Genomic DNA, 20,287 nt, shown 5'->3' on the forward strand with positions numbered 1-20,287 from the left:
GATATGGATGGAAGGAATTGTGTAGCAAGGCGAGAAAGGGAGGATAAGGTTGAACACGAGTGTATTGCCTGTGGACAATAGGGAGAGGTGAGAAGAGAGATGTTTTGACTGCTCAGTCCTGAGGTGGTGGCAAGTCACACCTGAGAGATCTGACTAGCTGACAATGACTTCCTTCCAAGGCAATACTCTCGACAAGACGATGTGACAAGAGGTCAGAGTCACACGCACAGAGAGCAACTTGAAAAAGAATGTCCACCAGACACAGAGAAAGGGTATTATTGTGGACCACATAATTACAGTGACAAGCAGACGTTATGGTATATTCCTCTTATAGATTTCCAAAAGACACAAAACCGTTTTTTCCATTCCGAGCCTCACGACAGCTGCAGCCAGCAAAGCAGAGAGAGGAAGGTGATAAGCGCACTCATTTCTCTGTCTTCAGACTGGCAGCCGTAGCTTAGCACTGGGGGCTTCCTCCTCTGTCTGACTGAACACAACCTTTCTCTTCCTCTTTTCTCTCAACTTCCATCCGTATCTAAACCGGTCTACCTTTCACATACTAGCCTACATTCTATCCCTATATAATTCAGTCACTCTCCCTGTGATGCACAACCTATGTGCACAGTGTACACCATTTCTTCTTCCTATCCCCGTCTTCTCTTTTAGACTTTGAGTAAGATAAGGCGTATTGCTAGTTTCACGGTGAGCCAATATATTCCATTGTTTTGTATTAATATTTTAAAGACTTGCAGGGCAAACAGCCACCGATCTCTGCTAGCATGACAACTGTGTTGTGACAAACAGAAAAGGCAGAAAAGTGCCTGACATTTTTCTGTCATCTTTTTCGATTTCCACACTCAAGGTTTCCTTTCATGTCTCAACCTTGCTTTCTCTATCTTTTCTTCTTCAATAATGTATACATTTAAACATGAATTTATCCTGAACCATTCTAATAAGTCCCAATGCACCATGGCATTCTGTGGCCTTGTGGCTGGGCCAGTTGTTATACATATTATCAGGATGATAAAAGTGTGTCTGTGTGTGTGTCTCAAATGGGCTGAAATAAAGTGTTAATGGACAATGTGAGAGACATACCGTACAGACAAAACTGCCTTCTACATCAGAGAGACAGGCAGGCACTGAAAGAACTGACAATTTAGACAGCTTTGAGAGCCAAATGCTATTTAAGAGAAACTGGGAGTTTAATTATGCCTCATCATTCCATAGCCCTGTAGGGCAGGGTGTTATTATGAAGAGATGCTATATTGTTATGAAGAGATTCGATATCTGGTTTATGATCTTTTTAATGTCTGTCTGGAGCTCAGAGACATTATATGTAGCAACTGTGTGGAGAGGTTAGGTATGCCTATGCCTACAAGAGATCTGAACTATTATCTCAAGTAAGAAACTGTTGTTACTGCTCTGCACTTATGAGACATTGATCCAAAGTAGGAACACTATCCGTTGAAGTAAAAAAAAAAGCATTTCTCAACGTAGATGCCCTCCCAGTTGGCAATGTAGAATATGAATTAAGTTAATCAGAAGAACACCAGGGGCCTCATTTATAAAAAGGACTTATGAGCTATTTTGATCTTAAGTATGACTTATGCAGAAAACCACGTATAAGTAGTTATTTATTAAACCTTACTTTGACGTGGAAATGATCTTATCTCTACACAAAGTGTAGACTTGACGTAAGTGATTTTCCTGCTGGCTATGTAGGGGTATTGCAGTTTGGGACGCATCTGTGTCCAAGCCTGTGGTGAACTATGCATTAGCTTTATGAACAATTTGTTAGGAATTAATTGGCAGAAGCAAAGTGTTTTGAATTAAAAACAGAATGCAATGTTCTATAGTGTGTCAAATTAGAAAGGAACGTAACCACGGCTGTTCTTAGACATGGAAAACCGTGCTTTGAGAAGGGAGAGTTTTCAGAGACCGGAATTACTTTTTTTGCGCATGATGATCCAGGGCTTATAAATCGCTATCGTCTCCCAAGAAATGTTTTGTTAGATTTGTGCGCAGATTTAGCCCCTAATCTGGAAAGGAAGACACGCTGTAATCAGGTATATCATTAAGCCGCATCCCGCCACAAGTGATCGAGCCGATTCTACAAGTATTGTCCACGAGATACATTAGTTTCCCAATTTACAGCGTGCACGTAGCACGAGATACATTCGTTTCCCCATTTACAGCTGACGAACAGGCGCGTCAAAGCCGAGTTTGTCCACTCATTTAATTTCCCAGGGGTCATAGGTGAAGTTGACTACACGCACCGTCTGTAGATGAACATGTACAGTACAGTTCAAAAGTTTGGGGTCACTTAGAAATGTCCTTGTTTTTGAAAGAAAAAATATTTTTTGGTCCATTAAAATAACATCAAATTGATCAGAAATACAGTGTAGACATTGTTAATGTTCTAAATGACTGCTGTAGCTGGAAACGGCAGATTTTTTATGGAATATCTACATAGGCCCATGATCAGCAACCATCACTCCTGTGTTCCAACACCCTTTTGCAATTATGTTAGGACAGCTGAAAACTTGTGCTTATTAAAGAAGCAATAAAACTGGCCTTCTTTAGACTAATTGAGTATCTGGAGCGTCAACATTTGTGGGTTTGATTACAGGCTCAAAATGGCCAGAAACAAAGACTTTCTGAAACTCGTCAGTCTATTCTTGTTCTGAGAAATGAAGGCTATTCCATGCAAGAAATTGCCAAGAAACTGAAGATCTCGTACAACGCTGTGTACTACTCCCTTCACAGAACAGTGCAAACTGGCTCTAACCAGAATAGAAAGAGTGGGAGGCCTCGCTGCGCAACTGCGCAAGAGGAAAAGTACATTAGTGTCTAGTTTGAGAAACAGACCTCACAAGTCCTCAACTGGCAGCTTCATTAAATAGTACCCGCAAAACACCAGTCTCAACATCAACAGTGAAGAGCTGACTCTGGGATGCTGGCCTTTTCTAATAATCAATTAGCCTTTTAAAATTATAAACTTGGATTAGCTAACACATGCCATTGGAACACAGGAGAGATGGTTGCTGATAAAAGGGCCTATGTAGATATTCCATTAAAAAAAATCTGTTTCCAACAAGTCATTTCCAACATTAAATGTCTACACTATCTGATCAATTTGATAAAAATATGCTTCTCTTTCAAAAACATTTAATTGACCCCAAACTTTTGAACAGTATGTTAAGTGTTCAGATCTGTGATGCCCGTGTGCAACTACTCAATGCATGCTCCAAGTGGCCAGGGTCTACGCACGACTTGTTCATTCTGCGCCGCAGCAGAGTAAACCTCACAATTTGGCACACAGCAGAACAAGGTTGGTTGTGGTGCGCACCATCGGACTGCTGAATGGCAGGTGGCGTTGCCTTGATGCATCAGGTGGAAAACTCCTCTACAAGCCAGAAGGTAACTTTATTTAATAAAAATTGAAAACTTAAAATTAGTCAACTTGCAACATAACATTATTGAAATTGCACACCAAGGTTCTGGCCAAATAGTTTTTAATCTGGCCCTACAGTTACTGAGATGTCCCCTTGAAGCTTGTTCATTTTTGTAGCAATGCTAGTGTAATCGAATGGAATCAGCTGATTCCTATCATTTCCACTAACATTGCAATGAAATGTTAACAGATTAGGGGGACAGCTCAGTAACTGTAGTGTAAGTTTGTTCGACAAGAACATTGGGGTGTGCAATTTCAAACCTAAATATAAAATGTTGGCCTGTTTTATTAACGGTTTTACTCCCCAGTCAAAGGTGACACGCATAATACTGGCATGTGGTGTGAGCCACAACATAGCCCTAAGGCATGGAGATTAGAAGGGACACCTAAGAGCCTCATAACCCACCACCCAATGGAGCACCTGTCCCAGCTGATGCAGTGAGGTGGTGGCAGCTCATACAGAGATTTGTGGTAAGAAACAATGCCAGACAATATACAAAGCATAGGTTTTTTTTTATTCACGTAGTGGAAAACATAAAACAATGTAAATGTAGCAAAACCCTGTGTATTCTTCCGAGTTCAGTCACAATCTGCCCAACCAATGCGTTGAACACTTTCTGGGTTTGCAGGACTGAGGTGGTCAACACACGAACTGTAGATGTGGACAGACCCTCAACCCCTGTGGCCAAACATTCCCTCACTCATGGCATCTTTGGGTCTGCGATGATTGGGAACCGGCACACGGACGCAGACGGACCCTCGACACCTGTGGCCAAACATTCCCTCTCACTCCTGGCACCTGCTGATTTGGGAGCCTCATGCACTTTAACCCTGGGTGGAGGGCGGCCGGGCTGCAACGAAGCTTCACATGGTGGAGCGGCCACCCTCAACCGGCGCACGGGCTGCAACGCAGCTTCCTCCGTTTATGTGAATTAAAATAAAAATCAGTGTGTCTTGTATATAAAAGTTACTGACAACCACAGTTACAGTCTCTTAATTATTTACCATGATCCAGTGATGCTGTAATGAACAGGATGGGAGAGAGCTGGTTTCAAGCGCAGGGCGCAGCAGGTGTTTTTGTAAAGGACCACAGGAGGCGGCAGATAGCTGGGTCCAGGGGCAGGCAGAAGGTCATACACAGGGGGTCCAAAAAGGCAACAGTTCAGGCAGGGAAAAGGCTAGTAACATCGTCTGGGAGATCAGGCAACAGGTTGCTAACAGGAAATCCGAAAGTACAGGCAGGGACTAGGCAAAAGGCGTCGTTAGTTTTAGCCTGCTTCACTATCGTACTCGGGAGGCTTTAGATTACGGGAAAACCAGAGCTCCGAATAGACGTGTCACACAACAAACAATACCTCACAATGATGGGGTGCAAAGAACTGAACTAAATAGTGTGTGATAATGACATACAGGTGTGTGAACAGGTGATCAGAATTCAGGTGATCTGGAAAGTGAGCTGCGTTCAGGGGATCTACACGTTTGAGAGTTGGAAGCAGACAATGACATACAGGTAGGTCTGTGAACAGGTGATCGGAATTCAGGTGATCTGGAAAGTGAGCTGCGTTCAGGGGATCTACATGTTTGAGAGTTGGAAGCAGACAATGACATACAGGTGTGTGAACAGGTGATCGGAATTCAGGTGATCTGGAAAGTGAGCTGCGTTCAGGGGATCTACACGTTTGAGAGTTGGAAGCAGACATTACAAATGCAGTCGTGGGGGTTTCGCGTGCCGACTTCACCGTTTCCGATGTAAAAGTTGGGATTAAACCATATGAAAAAGCAGAAAAGCTAAAATAGAAGAAAAACCTCACTTTAAAAAACATTTACTGTCGCCGTCGGGGCATGTGCCAGTGTATGCGCTTTAACCAATGATTGCCCCGACGCACTGGTCCATTTGGGAGAGCTCCGGCGTGCCAGGCCCCCCTCCCGTTGCCTTAATGCTGCGGTTATGTATGGATATTTTCCCCCCCTTGCAGTTTAAGGTCAGACCATTTCTCTTTCACATCAGCCACAGTTCTGTCTTGCTGCCCCACCTAGTTCACTGCAGCGGCGACACACTCCCTAGATACCCGTTTGGCTTCGTCAACCCACTATTTAGTCCACCGAATAAGACGGGTTCACCGTCTTCATTCTCTACCACAGCCGTGATGTCGTCTTCCAAAAAGTTAGCTTTTCTCTTTTGGTCCATGGCGATTCCTTACTAAACCCTCATTGTGCTGGCATTCTATGAGGGGAAATCGCTGATTGTAAAGCACGTTCAGGTGCCATCCATTTTAAATTAATTTGAGATGTATAGATCACAGGTGCGTAAATTCCAAATGGCTTCTTAGAACCTGCGTAAGCAAGGTATTTTATGTTCACTATATTTTATGAATCGAATGTAAGCACACCGTCAAATGATCTTACGACAAAGTTCAAGTAGAAATCGAAGATTTTCTTTTATGAATGAGACCACAGAAGATTAAACAAAGTGTCTCGCCTGATCAGGTTTGGTTATGAAAGACAACTTGCAGGACGTGGGCTGTATTACTGACAGGCATGACATAATGCAACATTGATTTCATAACTCTGAATTGTTCTGCTAAATTGCTCAAATTGTGAACTTGTAGTAGGCTAGACGTAAGTTTGAAGTCTGGTAAAAAGCCTGTTATCGCGAACTTACTTTGAATGTAGTAGTAAAATATATATTTTTGACAACGCATCCCACCCTATACCCCACAATTACTACCCCTCTCATGGTCTTCAACTACAACACCGTAATACCTCATTCAATATCTCCACCGCCAGCTTGCTATTAGTGGAGCTCAACTTGTACCTTTAAACATTTAATTAGTTTCAACAAAACGGGAAGCAAAGAACAGCAGGAATGAAACCCCCTGCCTTACCCATACAGTCTCACTCAGGCGGAGGCCCCCCCCCAAGTCCCCATGAGTTTCAAAGTCAGGCGTTCTCAGCTTAATTGTGCCCCACTTATTTTTAATTAAAGTTTCCTTTGTGTGGTTTAAATGGTGGCTAGGGAGATGACATTAAGTAAAGGGGATTCGTCCTTGTTCTGTCAGTAGCTTAATGAAGACGGACTGGTTTTTCCATGTACTGACGTCACTAACTCATTGTGTGGAGTCTAGGGTGGGCTTCTGCATGATCTCCTAGCTGTAGCACTAGGGTGACATATAGGCCAAATAAACCAGACAGACCAACACTTCAGTATTCTGTCCCTCCGGTCATTCTGTTATTTCAAGCTACACTGAGCATCGTGTTGGCACAGGAGGCTAGACTTACTGCTGAAACTTAATTGAAGTTTTGGGTGCGATACACGCATCAATTGGCGCTACCGACAGACGTTCCCCCTCCTGGAATCAGAATCTGTCTTGCTGAGTTCCAAAGCATCCTCAGTGTTAAGTCCTAGCAGATCTCTAGCGCCCCCTGTCAACCAAACACGGAACAAACGCTTGGCTCTACCTATCGACGCTCAACCTCTAGTCTAACAAGTGAGAGCTGTTTATTCCGCTGAAACACATTTTTAAATGCCAAATGAAGGACTCGTCTCTCAAACCCGTGCACAGTTTAAGTACATTTTTATTAATACTGGAATCATCACAGTGCGTTTTGTTACATTAGCAGTGACTAAAGTTAACAAAATTAAAAGGATTAATATTACAAAAAGAAAAACTTGTCATCAGCAAAAGAGGCAAAACAGCCTTGGAGAAAAGGGCACCATAAATGAAAGACGAGAAGAAGAGAAATTAGAAGACAGAAAACAGCACCTGTAGCGTTACGTGACTTCGTTGGAGGGGGTTTTGTACAAAAAAACATAATGCACACATCATATCTCTTCACAATACCGTAATGAAAATAATGACTTCATAAAAACTGTGGCAAGGGTCAAGTTCATAGATGCATTGGTTTAGCTTTAATATTGGATTGGGCTTTGGGAAGGGGAGGAGAGAAGCAATCACAGAGAATCCACAAGTGATAAGACATTCAGTTCTGTTACCATGGCACCTGGAAACGCGAGTCACCTCCCTGCCTGACTACATCTCAGGAGCTGACAGCGTTGAGTTAACGGATGGTGACATCGTTGTGGGGCGACTTTGTTGGGTCTTTTTAAATAGACGGGGACAGGCTGTGTGTGGGTGGGCGAGTGGGCGTGTAGCCACCTTGTGTCGAGGCAGTGTCTATGTTTCTCCATCAGTGTCAGAGATCCTCTACATACGTCAGGGGCAGACTTCATGAGCACGAAGACACACCAACGCAACACCTGTAGACAATGTAAACAAACTACTCCTAGACCACATACAGTATAACCTCCATACAGGACCTGCTACCCAGCTTGATTCAATCTTTGCCCTGACATATGCTTGAACGTATGAATTATAAGCTAGTTAAAGGAAGAAGGGCTTGGGCTATCTGGCTAGGTCACAGTACGGCTGTGTGTACTGGTCGGACACTAACACCAGTCTAGACTATAAAAGGCATACAGTGTTACGGTCTGTGTTGGCCAGAATGACTATAGTCCAGAGGTTTTCCTGACAGTCATCCACTTTCTAATGTTCTTACAGTCATAAGGCTGATTAACCAAGCTCTTATCCAGGATTAAGATTGGGAGGACAGGTTGACCTGTGTTACGCAATGCATCGTGGAGACCCAATGAGACCTATAGACCCCTGTCACGTATCCAGTATCCCACATTATGAATGAGTTCCATTGTTATTTCTATATAGTTTAGCGGGGGGGAGTATTACATCACACACAGTGAAACTCACAAGGCAATGAAAGCACATTTTCTCTATTATTGAAATTGTGAAAGAGATCTGCATAAGTGTATTCAAAAAGCTATTTAAATAAGTGGAATTTGCGACCGAGGCTGTATTGCAGAGAGACACGGAAGTGAAAAAGACGTCTCTACACAGCACTGTGCAAACCTCACTCAACATGAAGAGAAAAGTGTATTATGCTAAAACACTCCCATCAACCCATTTGCTCCATTCCCCTTGCAACAGCGCTAACACTATGGACACGCCATCCATGGCAAGCGCAGCAGGATACACAGACAAACAACTCACCCGATTTGAGAGAGAGAAGTCACATGGGCACTTATCGCAAATTAACACTCACTTAGAGTGAAGTTAAGGTTTAATTTAAATGATTTCATTAGCTATAATCCAGCCAGCATGAGACATGATATTATATTCTCATGGAAGTGTTGTTCCTCTAATGTGAGACTAGCATTTTATTGTGATGACACAGTTATTCCCTGTCCTTGCATTAGCCCCAGCGGGAAAGTGTTTCAGTCAAAGTCCTGTTGGGAGTTTGGGCTTGGCTCTGGTTTAAGAGCTGATGCAAGCTATGGAGTGAGCTGCTAGTAGGAGTTGGGGTTGTGGTGGATGGGTGGATAAGAGGTTGAAAAGAAACAAGTACATTTATTGAGAGTATAAGTGGGGGTAGCCCACCGGGCAAAATCTGGTTAAATCAACGTTGTTTCCACGTCATTTCAACCCCCAAAAAAACTATGTGATGACGTCATCAACGCAAGGGCATTCCATCTTTTTCTCACCCAACTTTGAACATACATTTTTTGTTGTTGATTTCATGTTGAATTATTGTTACATGACAACTCAACCAAATGTAAATCAAAACTAGGCGTTAAACTGACATCTCTGCCCAGTGGGAGGATGGCGAGGAGCAAGTGACAGTGAGGAAAGAGGGAAAGAGAGTCTGGGACCCAGAGACAGCCCAGCTGTGGGCATGTGAGGGAGTGAGGTGACTGCTAGTCATCCACCATGGGGTCTTGGAGAGTGTCACCTCATCCCAGGCAGAGAGACAACCAGACTGACATCCCTGTAGTTCCCCTGTAGGGGTCCTCTCAGTCTCAGCCTAACACACACTAGCAAACAGCCCAGTCTCACTCGCTCTGTCTGTCTCTGTGCCACATCCTGTCGTTCTCTCGCTCTAATGCTCTGATAGAAGTGACGGTTACAGAGTTGGGGTCTCGGGAACGGTAAGGAGCATCACACACAATCAGAATGAAGCAGAGTAATTCAAGCATGACAAGACATTGGAACAGAATAATTGCCAAAGTTAAGTCTGCACAGTTAAAAAGACAGTAAACATGTTTACCTTTTTGTTAGACAAGAAGTTGTATTGTTAAATTGGCTAATAAACACACTCCCATATTGCTGTCACACACTGTAGAGTTGACATTTGCCTCTTTTTCTTCAGTAATGTGAAGTAACGTGAGTTAAACTCATTTTAAAACAATTCTAGCAATTTGACCTGTACAATTAGTGTTCAACTTCTTAAACAGTACATGTATGTATATATGTATATATAAATATACATCATTCTGACCTGTGCTTTGCAGACATTCTCTGGATGAGCATCCTCTGGTCCAGAATGCACTGTGCCAGGGGGAGGTCACATCCACCCTGGGCCACTCCCACCACACTGCTGGTCTCTCCCCTTCCTCCGCCGCCCGGCCCCACACCCTAACCACACATACCCTCTTACAGAGCCCCTTGCGGAAGTACTATTTCAGTACTCCAGCAGATGATCGACATTGTACAATACCAGGTGTTTCTCTCATCTTCTCAAAGCAGATCCTCGCTTTAAAACAGCCACAGGCATTTCTAAAACAGTGCTCGATTTAGGCAAAATAAATAAAAAACTTTTTTTTTTTAAAACAAAATAAGCATTGAGATACATTTTGTAATGGTCATTGTAGTTAAGGTGAGGACATCAGCAGTCACAGCTAGGGAGCATTGGGCAGACATCCATGAAGTTCATCACTACCCTACAGTACAACGGTCAGAATAATGCTCTCTCTGCCTGCTCAGATCCTATGTCACTGTGATTCATTGTTCTCTGGAAATTATTTTTATTATTTTTTTCATTGACAAAAGTAAGACTACAGCATAACATTATTGCAAAAATATGGCAACATAATTTTATGAAAGGTCACTATATATTCATACAGTTTCTAGTCTTGACTTCCACCTGTGCGTCTGACTCTCGACTCGGGCTTACAGTATGAACAGGCAGTGAAATGCTCATTCCATCTCTCTCCGCTGCAGCAACTCTCTTCCAGCTAACTCTGTAAACATAAATACCCCGCTTCTTCTTCTGGCAACCCCTTACATTATCCTCACTGTTTCTACCTGGCTCTAGTCACTTTCATTCTAATGTCTTTAGCAAAGCCAGCTCCCGAGTAAGGCTGCACATGAGCTATGGATCTCATGTTTGAGACTCACAACAGGTGATGACTAGTACAGCAGCTTACCATCCCCCTCTTTACATAAATGTTATGATCTACATTATAAATCAGTTTTTTGGAATTCAACCTCTGCAGCACGGACCCATTGTACATAACCATGCCCCCAATCCCGTATCCTTCCGTTCCCATTTCCCACCTTTCTTTATCACTTCCTTTTTCGATCTTCCTATTCTCTCACCAATTGAACTGCTTCGCTCACTGGTCCGTGGCACGCACTCAGCACACCGCATGACAACCAACTGTCTCAATCCCCCCCTAGCACCCTCGTCTCATCACATAGCGTGACCACACTGACTCCTAGTGGTGACACTAGAAATTAACCTTCAAAGTGCTTCAGTTTTCTCTGATTTCTCTGTTTTTTTAACACACCAGGCAAGGACTTGAGAAAAGCCAATGGCCAAAGTTAGACAGCTACTGTCATATGTACTTGAGCATGCCTGATGATTGCCTGCAAGTTAAAAAAAAGAGAACCTAAACCTAAGATAACAGCTTCTTTTTCCTCCTCCACTCCGCAAGCAGAAAACAAAACACATTTATTGTTCCATTTCTTATTAACATGTTCTCTCTGGATTTAGAAAATATATACGCCTGGCTCCATTTTGTCGTTTCTCATACAGTGGTAACAGGAAATGAAATGTCACAATAAAAACAGTCCACTGGGCACAGACGTCAATTCCACGTCGGTCCAACGTCATTTCCTTCAAATGATGTGGAAACAGCGTTGATTTAGCCGGTGTGTGCCCAGTGTGAGGGTAACAACAAACGACACAGAGGAGAGAAGCCCCACCCTCAAATACAACCAGCTGACCTGCAGCAGAACTCTGCCCACCTCTTACACACACACACACACACACACACACACACACACACACGGTTAGCCATGGTTTAAAGCTAACAGTGCATTGTCAGAGCCATGTGGCCTGAGCTAAAGGGAGAGGGAGAGATGGAACCCCCTATTGACCCCACTTTTACTCTGTCTCTCCGCCACCTGCTTCCCTCTGTTTTACTCTAGAATGGGGGGGGTAAGAGGTTGGGTGAGGAGTGGGGGGTTGTGGGAGGAGGTGGAGAGGGTGGCTGGAAGTCCAGGTCCCTATAAACAGTCTCTCTCTCGGCAGTCAGTCCAGACAGAGTCTCTATATACAGTCTGGGGATCCCCTGGTGATGGTGGTGCTAATTAAACAAACATTCGCCCAGACACGATAGAGTTATAGTGGCCAGAGCCTGTCATTATTATTAATGATTTACTTTTTCATTATCAGCATTATTATTGTTATTTATCATTTACTTCTAATTAAAACTTATTTTTTTTGTAATCTTCTGTTGTCATATTCACGTATTTACTACAGATTAAGTACTGTATGTAGTGGTTGGGGCACCTTGGTAGGTGCAGGCTGTGCTCCCTCTGCTCCGCACCATCACAAAATCCTGGGCGCTGACCTGTCATTGGAGACGGTCTTGCGGAGCCGCACACCCCTGCGGATGGACACCAGCACGTCGGTGCCTGACCCGTGGGCCTGGGGGTCGTGCTGGGGGGCCGGGCCAGGTGGGGGGTCATCAGGAAGGTTGGGGAAGGGGAACTGTCCCTCCCCAAGGGCATGGGCACTGGCCACCAGCTCTCCTATCTTCTCCACCAGGCTGTGGCGGTTAGCGGCTATCATCTGGTCCTCCTCAGAGCCGTGCTGGGCAGCCTGCTGGACATACACACTCATCTCCATCGCTCCCCCAGACCCCCACGCTGTGTTGGGCAGGCTCAGACGCTTGGGAGAGGCCTTCACATACTCCAACGTGTTGGGGGAGGAGTCATCCGCCACGTAGAACACGCACTCCTCACTGCCCACACGTACCGGAGGCCCGGGGTACCCCCCAGGAGCATCAGGCACCGTGGGTGTCTTCACTGGCACTATGGGGGGGCGGATGGGGATGGGGCCCGCGTTGGACAGGGTGCGCCTCACACCCGGCTTGGTGGATGGGGTTCGGCGGATGGTGGCAGTCCCAGGGGTCCCAATGCCCCCTCCCCCTCCAGGCACTCCACCCTGGGCCCCACTGGGCAGACCAGCGGTGCTGGCCGGCCTCTTGGTCTGGATCATACGGCGGTAGTTCTGGGCGATGTTGCTGTGGCGGGGGATGGTGGAGGACTTGTCAAAGTCAGTTGACGCCTCACCTTCGGCATCTCCATTCACAGAGTAGCAGTCATAATCCGACCCTGGGGGAGAGAGAAAGAGAGGGATGTGGTGTGCTATTCAGAGTGTTGCATCTAGGTGGAGAGCTACCAAGTAAGGGGATGTGTATACTCTTAAGTTGTGAGTGGGTATAGTACATGTATGTTACCTTGAGAGAGGACAGTGAGTGCATTCTCTGTTGGTTAATGTAAGTGAGGTTGACTTCTGTATGTACTGGTGTTTACTCTACGAGAGAAGGAGTGTACTTGAGTGGTACCCTGAGAGGGAATAGTGTCCTCGGAGCAGGAGGGAGTGGTGGTCTGGGTACTGTAACCACTAGAGTACTGAAGGGAGTCCCTGTTGCTCTTCTGCTGCTCCATGCTGAGACCACGGGTCAGGACCATGGCCAGGTCACTGGCTGCTGGAGACACCTCTTCGCCGTGCTGGGAGGAAGCAACAACGCATTGTCATTTAGCAGACGCTCTTATCCAGAGCAACTTACCGAGAGTGAGTACTGCAGAGTACTTTTCTTCATACAGGTCCCCCGTGGGAATCGAACGCACAACCCTTCTGCTGAAAGCTTCGTGCTTTACAAACTGAGCTACACGAGACTAGTGGACTAACACATGATTAGGATGATAACTAAGTTCAAGGTTTCCAGAACCGTATCGCAATCAATCGCCTTAGAAAACACTTATCATACGGTAGGAGCACGGGACCACTACCAAGCACAACGGACAGACTATAACCACCAAAGTCCAATTCGGGGTTAAAATACAACAGCTGTGTTATAGCAGAATGTGTCTTGTATTCACACCATTGTGAGGTAAATCTCTGTTACCTTGGCAGCGATGGTGGCGGCGGTCATTCGGGACCTCTGGACATCGTCTGGGTGAGCACCAGCATATCCCTGGGAGCCCGGGGATGCCTCGCTCTCCCTCAGCCTATCCAGGGGCTCCTTCCTCCGCTGAAGTGTGGCAGCCAATGGCTGCTCATAAGAACCTGCCTTAGACCAATCCTGAAGAGGTGGGGGTGGTTAATAAGAAGCAGCGAAAAGCAACAGAGTGAACTCTCTAATGAGAGAGACCCGTCCACTATCCAGCAGTTTGATGCCCTTCTTCTGGGTACAGTGTGGGGGTAGTGTGGGGGGGATTCCTTCTTCTGGGTACAGTGTGGGGGTAGTGTGGGGGGGATTCCTTATCGTGTGTGTGTTTGGTATTGGGCCAAGTTGATGAGTGGGTTTATTGGTTTGAAGCCTTTTGAGTTTGTGCGACTTTGAAAGGTGAAATGGGTGCCACCCATGGCCTGCTCAGTTTAGCAAATCACCACACAGGAGATTTGAAACCAGGGGGTGAGACTGTTGGCCAACGACAACACAAAAGGCACAGAGGTTAGGGAGCAAAGTAATGAAGTCATGAATGAGTTAAGCAAATGGTGAAATGAAAAGAAAAACCTGGTGAATAAGCGTTAACTCAAGAAGCACAAATTAAAATACAAACCAAAAAAAATTAAAAATAACCAAAAATTGCAAAGTAAAGTGTGCAGATGAAAACAAACCTTCCAGCAAGGAACCTTTGATGTGGGAGAGGTAGTGTTGGATCCAGGGGAGCAGTTATAGGGTGGGGACGCAGGAAGTATGACAGAGAGAGGCCTGATGGAGCCAGTGTGAGAGAGAGCAGGACGGAAGGTAGCGAAGGACGAGCCAAACTGCGGAACGGAGAGACAAGATCGTGATCGTCAGAGCGTCCATCAACGCCAAAGGCTTATGGGAGGAGCCTTTGTGATGTGACCTCTGGGTCATACCGTACATACATACACACACACACACGCACACAGGTGCATGCACGCAAGTACATGCATCTGCACTCCCAAACACAAAGTGTATGAGTAGCAGAAGAAAAGAGGGCAAAGACAAGAGATCAACGGTGGCAGAGCAGATGACCACAAGTTCACCTGGGCTGATGAACACATACTTAGGGAGAGAATCCTGCTGGTCAGTTTTACCAGCTTCTCTCATACACCGTATACAGCACAACATTACGGTACGCAAAACACAGGCAACTAAAATGAGCACGGCTATAGTGTATTCACATTCTTTTTCAAAGTCAGTTAATCGTGTGACTGACTGAAAGAAACGGGAGATCCACACATTAGGACAGGTGTGTGAGGGAGCTGTTGTACTCACCGTTGTGGGAGAGCTGCACTCACTGACTGACTGGCAGGTCTCGGATGCCTCTGAGGATGCGGAACTTGATGACTTCTGCAGAAAGGAAGAGAGGTCAAGAAGGAGAATGAACGCAAAACCAAGAGACGTCAGGCAGAAGAGTAGAGGAAATAAAACCAAGGAGGGGGCGGAGCTACGTTTCAGCACTGCAGCGACATCTGTGACGGCAATCATACCTGGCTGGTGATGTCAGAGGGCATGGGCGAGGGAGGCTTGGAGTAGACGTTGGCGTCCTGTGATATGAAGCCTGAGTCGTGGGAGGAGACGCTGCTGAGGCGGTGAGCGTTCCCTGGTGGCGGCTGGGCCAGGCTGCGGTAGCGATAGGACGAACTGGGTGAGTGAGTCTGAGAGCCTCCGGAGGAGCGGGAGGCACTACTGTGGGCGCTGTTCACACTGCTGCAGTGGGGTGGGGCCAGGGTGAGAGGGTGGTGAGGGGGCAGGGAAGAGGGTCAGGCAGGGTGAAGGGAAGTGTTTAAGGTAGGGGGTTATCATATAAACCACATTTATGAAGCAAGAGGTGGAGAAGGTAGGACATTTCATGATGATGTGTAGAGACGGATTTGGGGAGAGAGTGATGAAGTGAGATGGAAAGGGGAAAAGGAGGGAGATTGATGGTAGCGAGGTACGGTGAAGTATCGGCCAGAGGAACAGAGCAAGCAATGGGTAGAGTGCATATGAGAGAGACGGGTAGTTTATATGATGGGTAGTTTATATGATGGGTAGAGTTCATATGAGAGAGATGGGTAGTTTATATGATGGGTAGTTTATATGATGGGTAGAGTTCATATGAGAGAGACGGGTAGTTTATATGATGGGTAGAGTTCATATGAGAGAGACGGGTAGTTTATATGATGGGTAGTTCATATAAGAGAGACGGGTAGTTTGTATGATGGGTAGTTTATATGATGGGTAGTTCATATAAGAGAGACGGGTAGTTTATATGATGGGTAGTTTATATGATGGGTAGAGTTCATATGAGAGAAACGGGTAGTTTATATGATGGGAAGAGTTCATATGAGAGAGACGGGTAGTTTATATGATGGGTAGTTCATATAAGAGAGACGGGTAGTTTGTATGATGGGTAGTTTATATGATGGGTAGAGTTTATATGAGAGAGACGGGTAGTTTGTATGATGGGTAGTTTATATGATGGGTAGAGTTCATATGAGAGAAACGGGTAGTTTATATGATGGGTAGTTTATATGATGGGTAGTTCATATGAGAGAGACGGGTAGTTTATATGATGGGTAGAGTTCATATGAGAGAAACGGGTAGTTTATATGATGGGTAGTTTATATGATGGGTAGAGTTCATATGAGAGAAACGGGTAGTTTATATGATGGGTAGTTTATATGATGGGTAGAGTTCATATGAGAGAGATGGGTAGTTTATATGACGGGTAGAGTTCATATGAGAGAGACGGGTAGTTTATATGATGGGTAGAGTTCATATGAGAGAAACGAGTAGTTTATATGATGGGTAGTTCATATAAGAGAGATGGGTAGTTTGTATGATGGGTAGTTTATATGATGGGTAGAGTTCATATAAGAGAGACGGGTAGTTTGTATGATGGGTAGTTTATATGATGGGTAGAGTTCATATGAGAGAGACGGGTAGTTTATATGATGGGTAGTTTATATGATGGGTAGAGTTCATATAAGAGAGACGGGTAGTTTGTATGATGGGTAGTTTATATGATGGGTAGAGTTCATATGAGAGAGACGGGTAGTTTGTATGATGGATAGAGTTCATATAATAGAGACGGGTAGTTTATATGATGGGTAGTTTATATGATGGGTAGAGTTCATATGAGAGAGACGGGTAGTTTGTATGATGGGTAGTTTATATGATGGGTAGAGTTCATATGAGAGAGACGGGTAGTTTATATGATGGGTAGAGTTCATATGAGAGAAACGGGTAGTTTATATGATGGGTAGAGTTCATATGAGAGAAACGGGTAGTTTATATGATGGGTAGTTCATATAAGAGAGACGGGTAGTTTATATGATGGGTAGTTTATATGATGGGTAGAGTTCATATGAGAGAAACGGGTAGTTTATATGATGGGTAGTTTATATGATGGGTAGAGTTCATATAAGAGAGACGGGTAGTTTATATGATGGGTAGTTTATATGATGGGTAGTTCATATAAGAGCGACGGGTAGTTTATATGATGGGTAGTTTATATGATGGGTAAAGTTCATATGAGAGAGACAGGTAGTGTATATGATGGGTAAAGTTCATATAAGAGAGACAGGTAGTGTATATGATGGGTAAAGTTCATATAAGAGAGACAGGTAGTGTATATGATGGGTAGTTCATATAAGAGAGACGGGTAGTTTATATGATGGGTAGTTTATATGATGGGTAGAGTTCATATGAGAGAAACGGGTAGTTTATATGATGGGTAGTTTATATGATGGGTAGAGTTCATATAAGAGAGACGGGTAGTTTATATGATGGGTAGTTTATATGATGGGTAGTTCATATAAGAGCGACGGGTAGTTTATATGATGGGTAGTTTATATGATGGGTAGTTCATGTAAGAGAGACGGGTAGTTTATATGATGGGTAGTTCATGTAAGAGAGACGGGTAGTGTATATGATGGGTAAAGTTCATATAAGAGAGACAGGTAGTGTATATGATGGGTAGAGGTTAAGATGAGGACATTTCCAAGTTGGAGTTGAAAGTAGAGAGCAGCAGCAGTGAAATAGGGGAATCCAACCAGAATAGGGGGGAAGGAAGCACAGAGTGGAGATGCCAAACACATAGGAAGAGAAAGAGGCCGTGCAAATACAGAGGAATAGGAAGTGATCAAACCACAGGAAATAGAGAAGAGGCCAAACACACAGAACACCAAGGGTAAGTGTGAGTGCGGGGTGGAGAGATTGGGAGACACACACACATGCAGGGATGGGGATAGACATGTTGAGGGTGGAGGAGGGGGGGAGGGTCAGAAGTAGAGGGTTGGGAAGGGAGAGGAAGAGGAAACACGGAAAAGACAAGTTAAGACAGTGTGAGAACATGTGAGAACCAAGCATGGGTAGATTAGACACACAGGGTACAGGGCAGGGTTGCTGGCATGCCCAAAGACATGGCCTCCCAGACAGTGACACAAGCAACACCTCAGAGCACTACCGTGACAAGCCTGAGAGATACTTCTTCAGAATAGAGGACACCACTTCAGACCTAACAAGTGTCCTACCTCATCACACATGGAAACAGGGATTATTTTAGAAAAACACTCAATAACATTCTAATATAAATGTTATGTGCTATTTGTTATCATCAAACAAGTCTGTTTTAAGTTCAAATAAAGTTGTAATTTTCACCACTAAGAGAAAAAAAGACTTAGTGCTTTTTTTTTGTGCTCTTTTTTTGTGCTCTGAGTGTTGCAGCCATAGGACACAGGAGGACACAACAGACACATGGACCAGCAGACAGACGCTCAGCAGACTCTCATACAGACAGACATGCGCAGACATATTTTTACTAAGACACGACATATCTGAACGCCACCTCTCCCTGACACACTGTCGCTGTCACCTTTTATTGTCAGACATACTGCATGTTCACGCTCACATAACCTACAACGTATCATCCACACACCTTGGATCAAAACAAAACAAAGAACCCCCCCCCCTTGTTGATCAAATCAAATGAATCCAGGTCAATACAAATGTCTGTATTTGTAGTCCATGTGTCCTGTCTCCCTCCGGTTCGTACCTGCACATGCTGCTCTTCCTGGATCCAGAACTGCTAGGGGAGGAGGGAGGGGTCTGGTAGGACCAGCTGTAGTCTGAACCCTTCAGGTCTTTAATCACCTGGGAGAGAGCGAGGACAAACCAGTTGGCACCATATAAGTGTTATACCCCTGAAAGGGGGGAAATATGAGAACGATTCACACGGACACGTAGCATTAGCTTAAGTTGTAATGCATGAGCTGGTAAACTGCATGGTTCCCCTATAGGAATTCCTAGGCATTACTAATCAAACTGTACAAACAGACATCAATAGAGCACACTGATCATATTATCACATTCAGATAAATGAATAGCATATTGCTTGCTGGTACACATTATGATGCTATTATTGTTATGGCACATTTCACTCTAAGCACTGTTCCACCTAGCATCTAATGACCTATGTGTAGACAGTGGGACTGAGAGATGGTGCATTATACTAAAATATTAGACTAAAAATAAATCTTAGAAGAGTCGGCACCTGCTCGCTGGCGGGGGGCAGCTTGTGGGGATCTGTGGTCAGCACAGTGAGGTCATCAATAATGGCCTGGAGGTGAGTGATCTCTCCCAGCATGGCAATCTCTCCATTCTGATCAAAACAACGAGACTCATTTCAGTCAGTTAGTGTTATTATATACTGCTCAAAAAAATAAAGGGAACACTTAAACAACACATCTTAGATCTGAATGAAAGAAATAATCTTATTAAATACTTTTTTCTTTACATAGTTGAATGTGCTGACAACAAAATCACACAAAAATAATCAATGGAAATCCAATTTATCAACCCATGGAGGTCTGGATTTGGAGTCACACTCAAAATTAAAGTGGAAAACCACACTACAGGCTGATCCAACTTTGATGTAATGTCATTAAAACAAGTCAAAATGAGGCTCAGTAGTGTGTGTGTGGCCTCCACGTGCCTGTATGACCTCCCTACAACGCCTGGGCATGCTCCTGATGAGGTGGCGGATGGTCTCCTGAGGGATCTCCTCCCAGACCTGGACTAAAGCATCCGCCAACTCCTGGACAGTCTGTGGTGCAACGTGGCGTTGGTGGATGGAGCGAGACATGATGTCCCAGATGTGCTCAATTGGATTCAGGTCTGGGGAATGGGCGGGCCAGTCCTTAGCATCAATGCCTTCCTCTTGCAGGAACTGCTGACACACTCCAGCCACATGAGGTCTAGCATTAGGAGGAACCCAGGGCCAACCGCACCAGCATATGGTCTCACAAGGGGTCTGAGGATCTCATCTCGGTACCTAATGGCAGTCAGGCTACCTCTGGCGAGCACATGGAGGGCTGTGCGGCCCCCCAAAGAAATGCCACCCCACACCATTACATTTACATTTAAGTCATTTAGCAGACGCTCTTATCCAGAGCGACTTACAAATTGGTGCATTCACCTTATGATATCCAGTGGAACAACCACTTTAC

At 44.8% G+C, this 20,287-nt stretch overlaps 1 protein-coding gene across 8 annotated transcripts in view; it reads right to left on the bottom strand.

Moving 5' to 3' along the window:
- Positions 1-7,012: 7,012 nt before the first annotated feature.
- The window catches only part of mtss1lb (MTSS I-BAR domain containing 2b), a 77,974-nt gene continuing 64,699 nt past the window's right edge, over positions 7,013-20,287 (bottom strand). For 3 of the 8 annotated variants that reach the window (XM_014126575.2, XM_014126573.2, XM_045689055.1), the window contains 8 exons: positions 19,333-19,440; positions 18,835-18,932; positions 15,284-15,503; positions 15,069-15,143; positions 14,441-14,590; positions 13,725-13,901; positions 13,161-13,326; positions 7,013-12,927 (listed from right to left, as the gene is read on the bottom strand). In XM_014126575.2, coding sequence (XP_013982050.1) covers positions 12,140-12,927; positions 13,161-13,326; positions 13,725-13,901; positions 14,441-14,590; positions 15,069-15,143; positions 15,284-15,503; positions 18,835-18,932; positions 19,333-19,440 — 1,782 coding nt within the window. In that variant the 3' untranslated portion in view covers positions 7,013-12,139. The remainder of the gene's footprint in view (positions 12,928-13,160; positions 13,327-13,724; positions 13,902-14,440; positions 14,591-15,068; positions 15,144-15,283; positions 15,504-18,834; positions 18,933-19,332; positions 19,441-20,287) is intronic. The other 5 variants (XM_014126577.2, XM_014126576.2, XM_014126579.2 and 2 more) reach the window with 3 other exon arrangements.

The sequence above is a fragment of the Salmo salar genome, chromosome ssa11, assembly GCF_905237065.1.
Source record: "Salmo salar chromosome ssa11, Ssal_v3.1, whole genome shotgun sequence".
Taxonomy (NCBI): domain Eukaryota; kingdom Metazoa; phylum Chordata; class Actinopteri; order Salmoniformes; family Salmonidae; genus Salmo; species Salmo salar.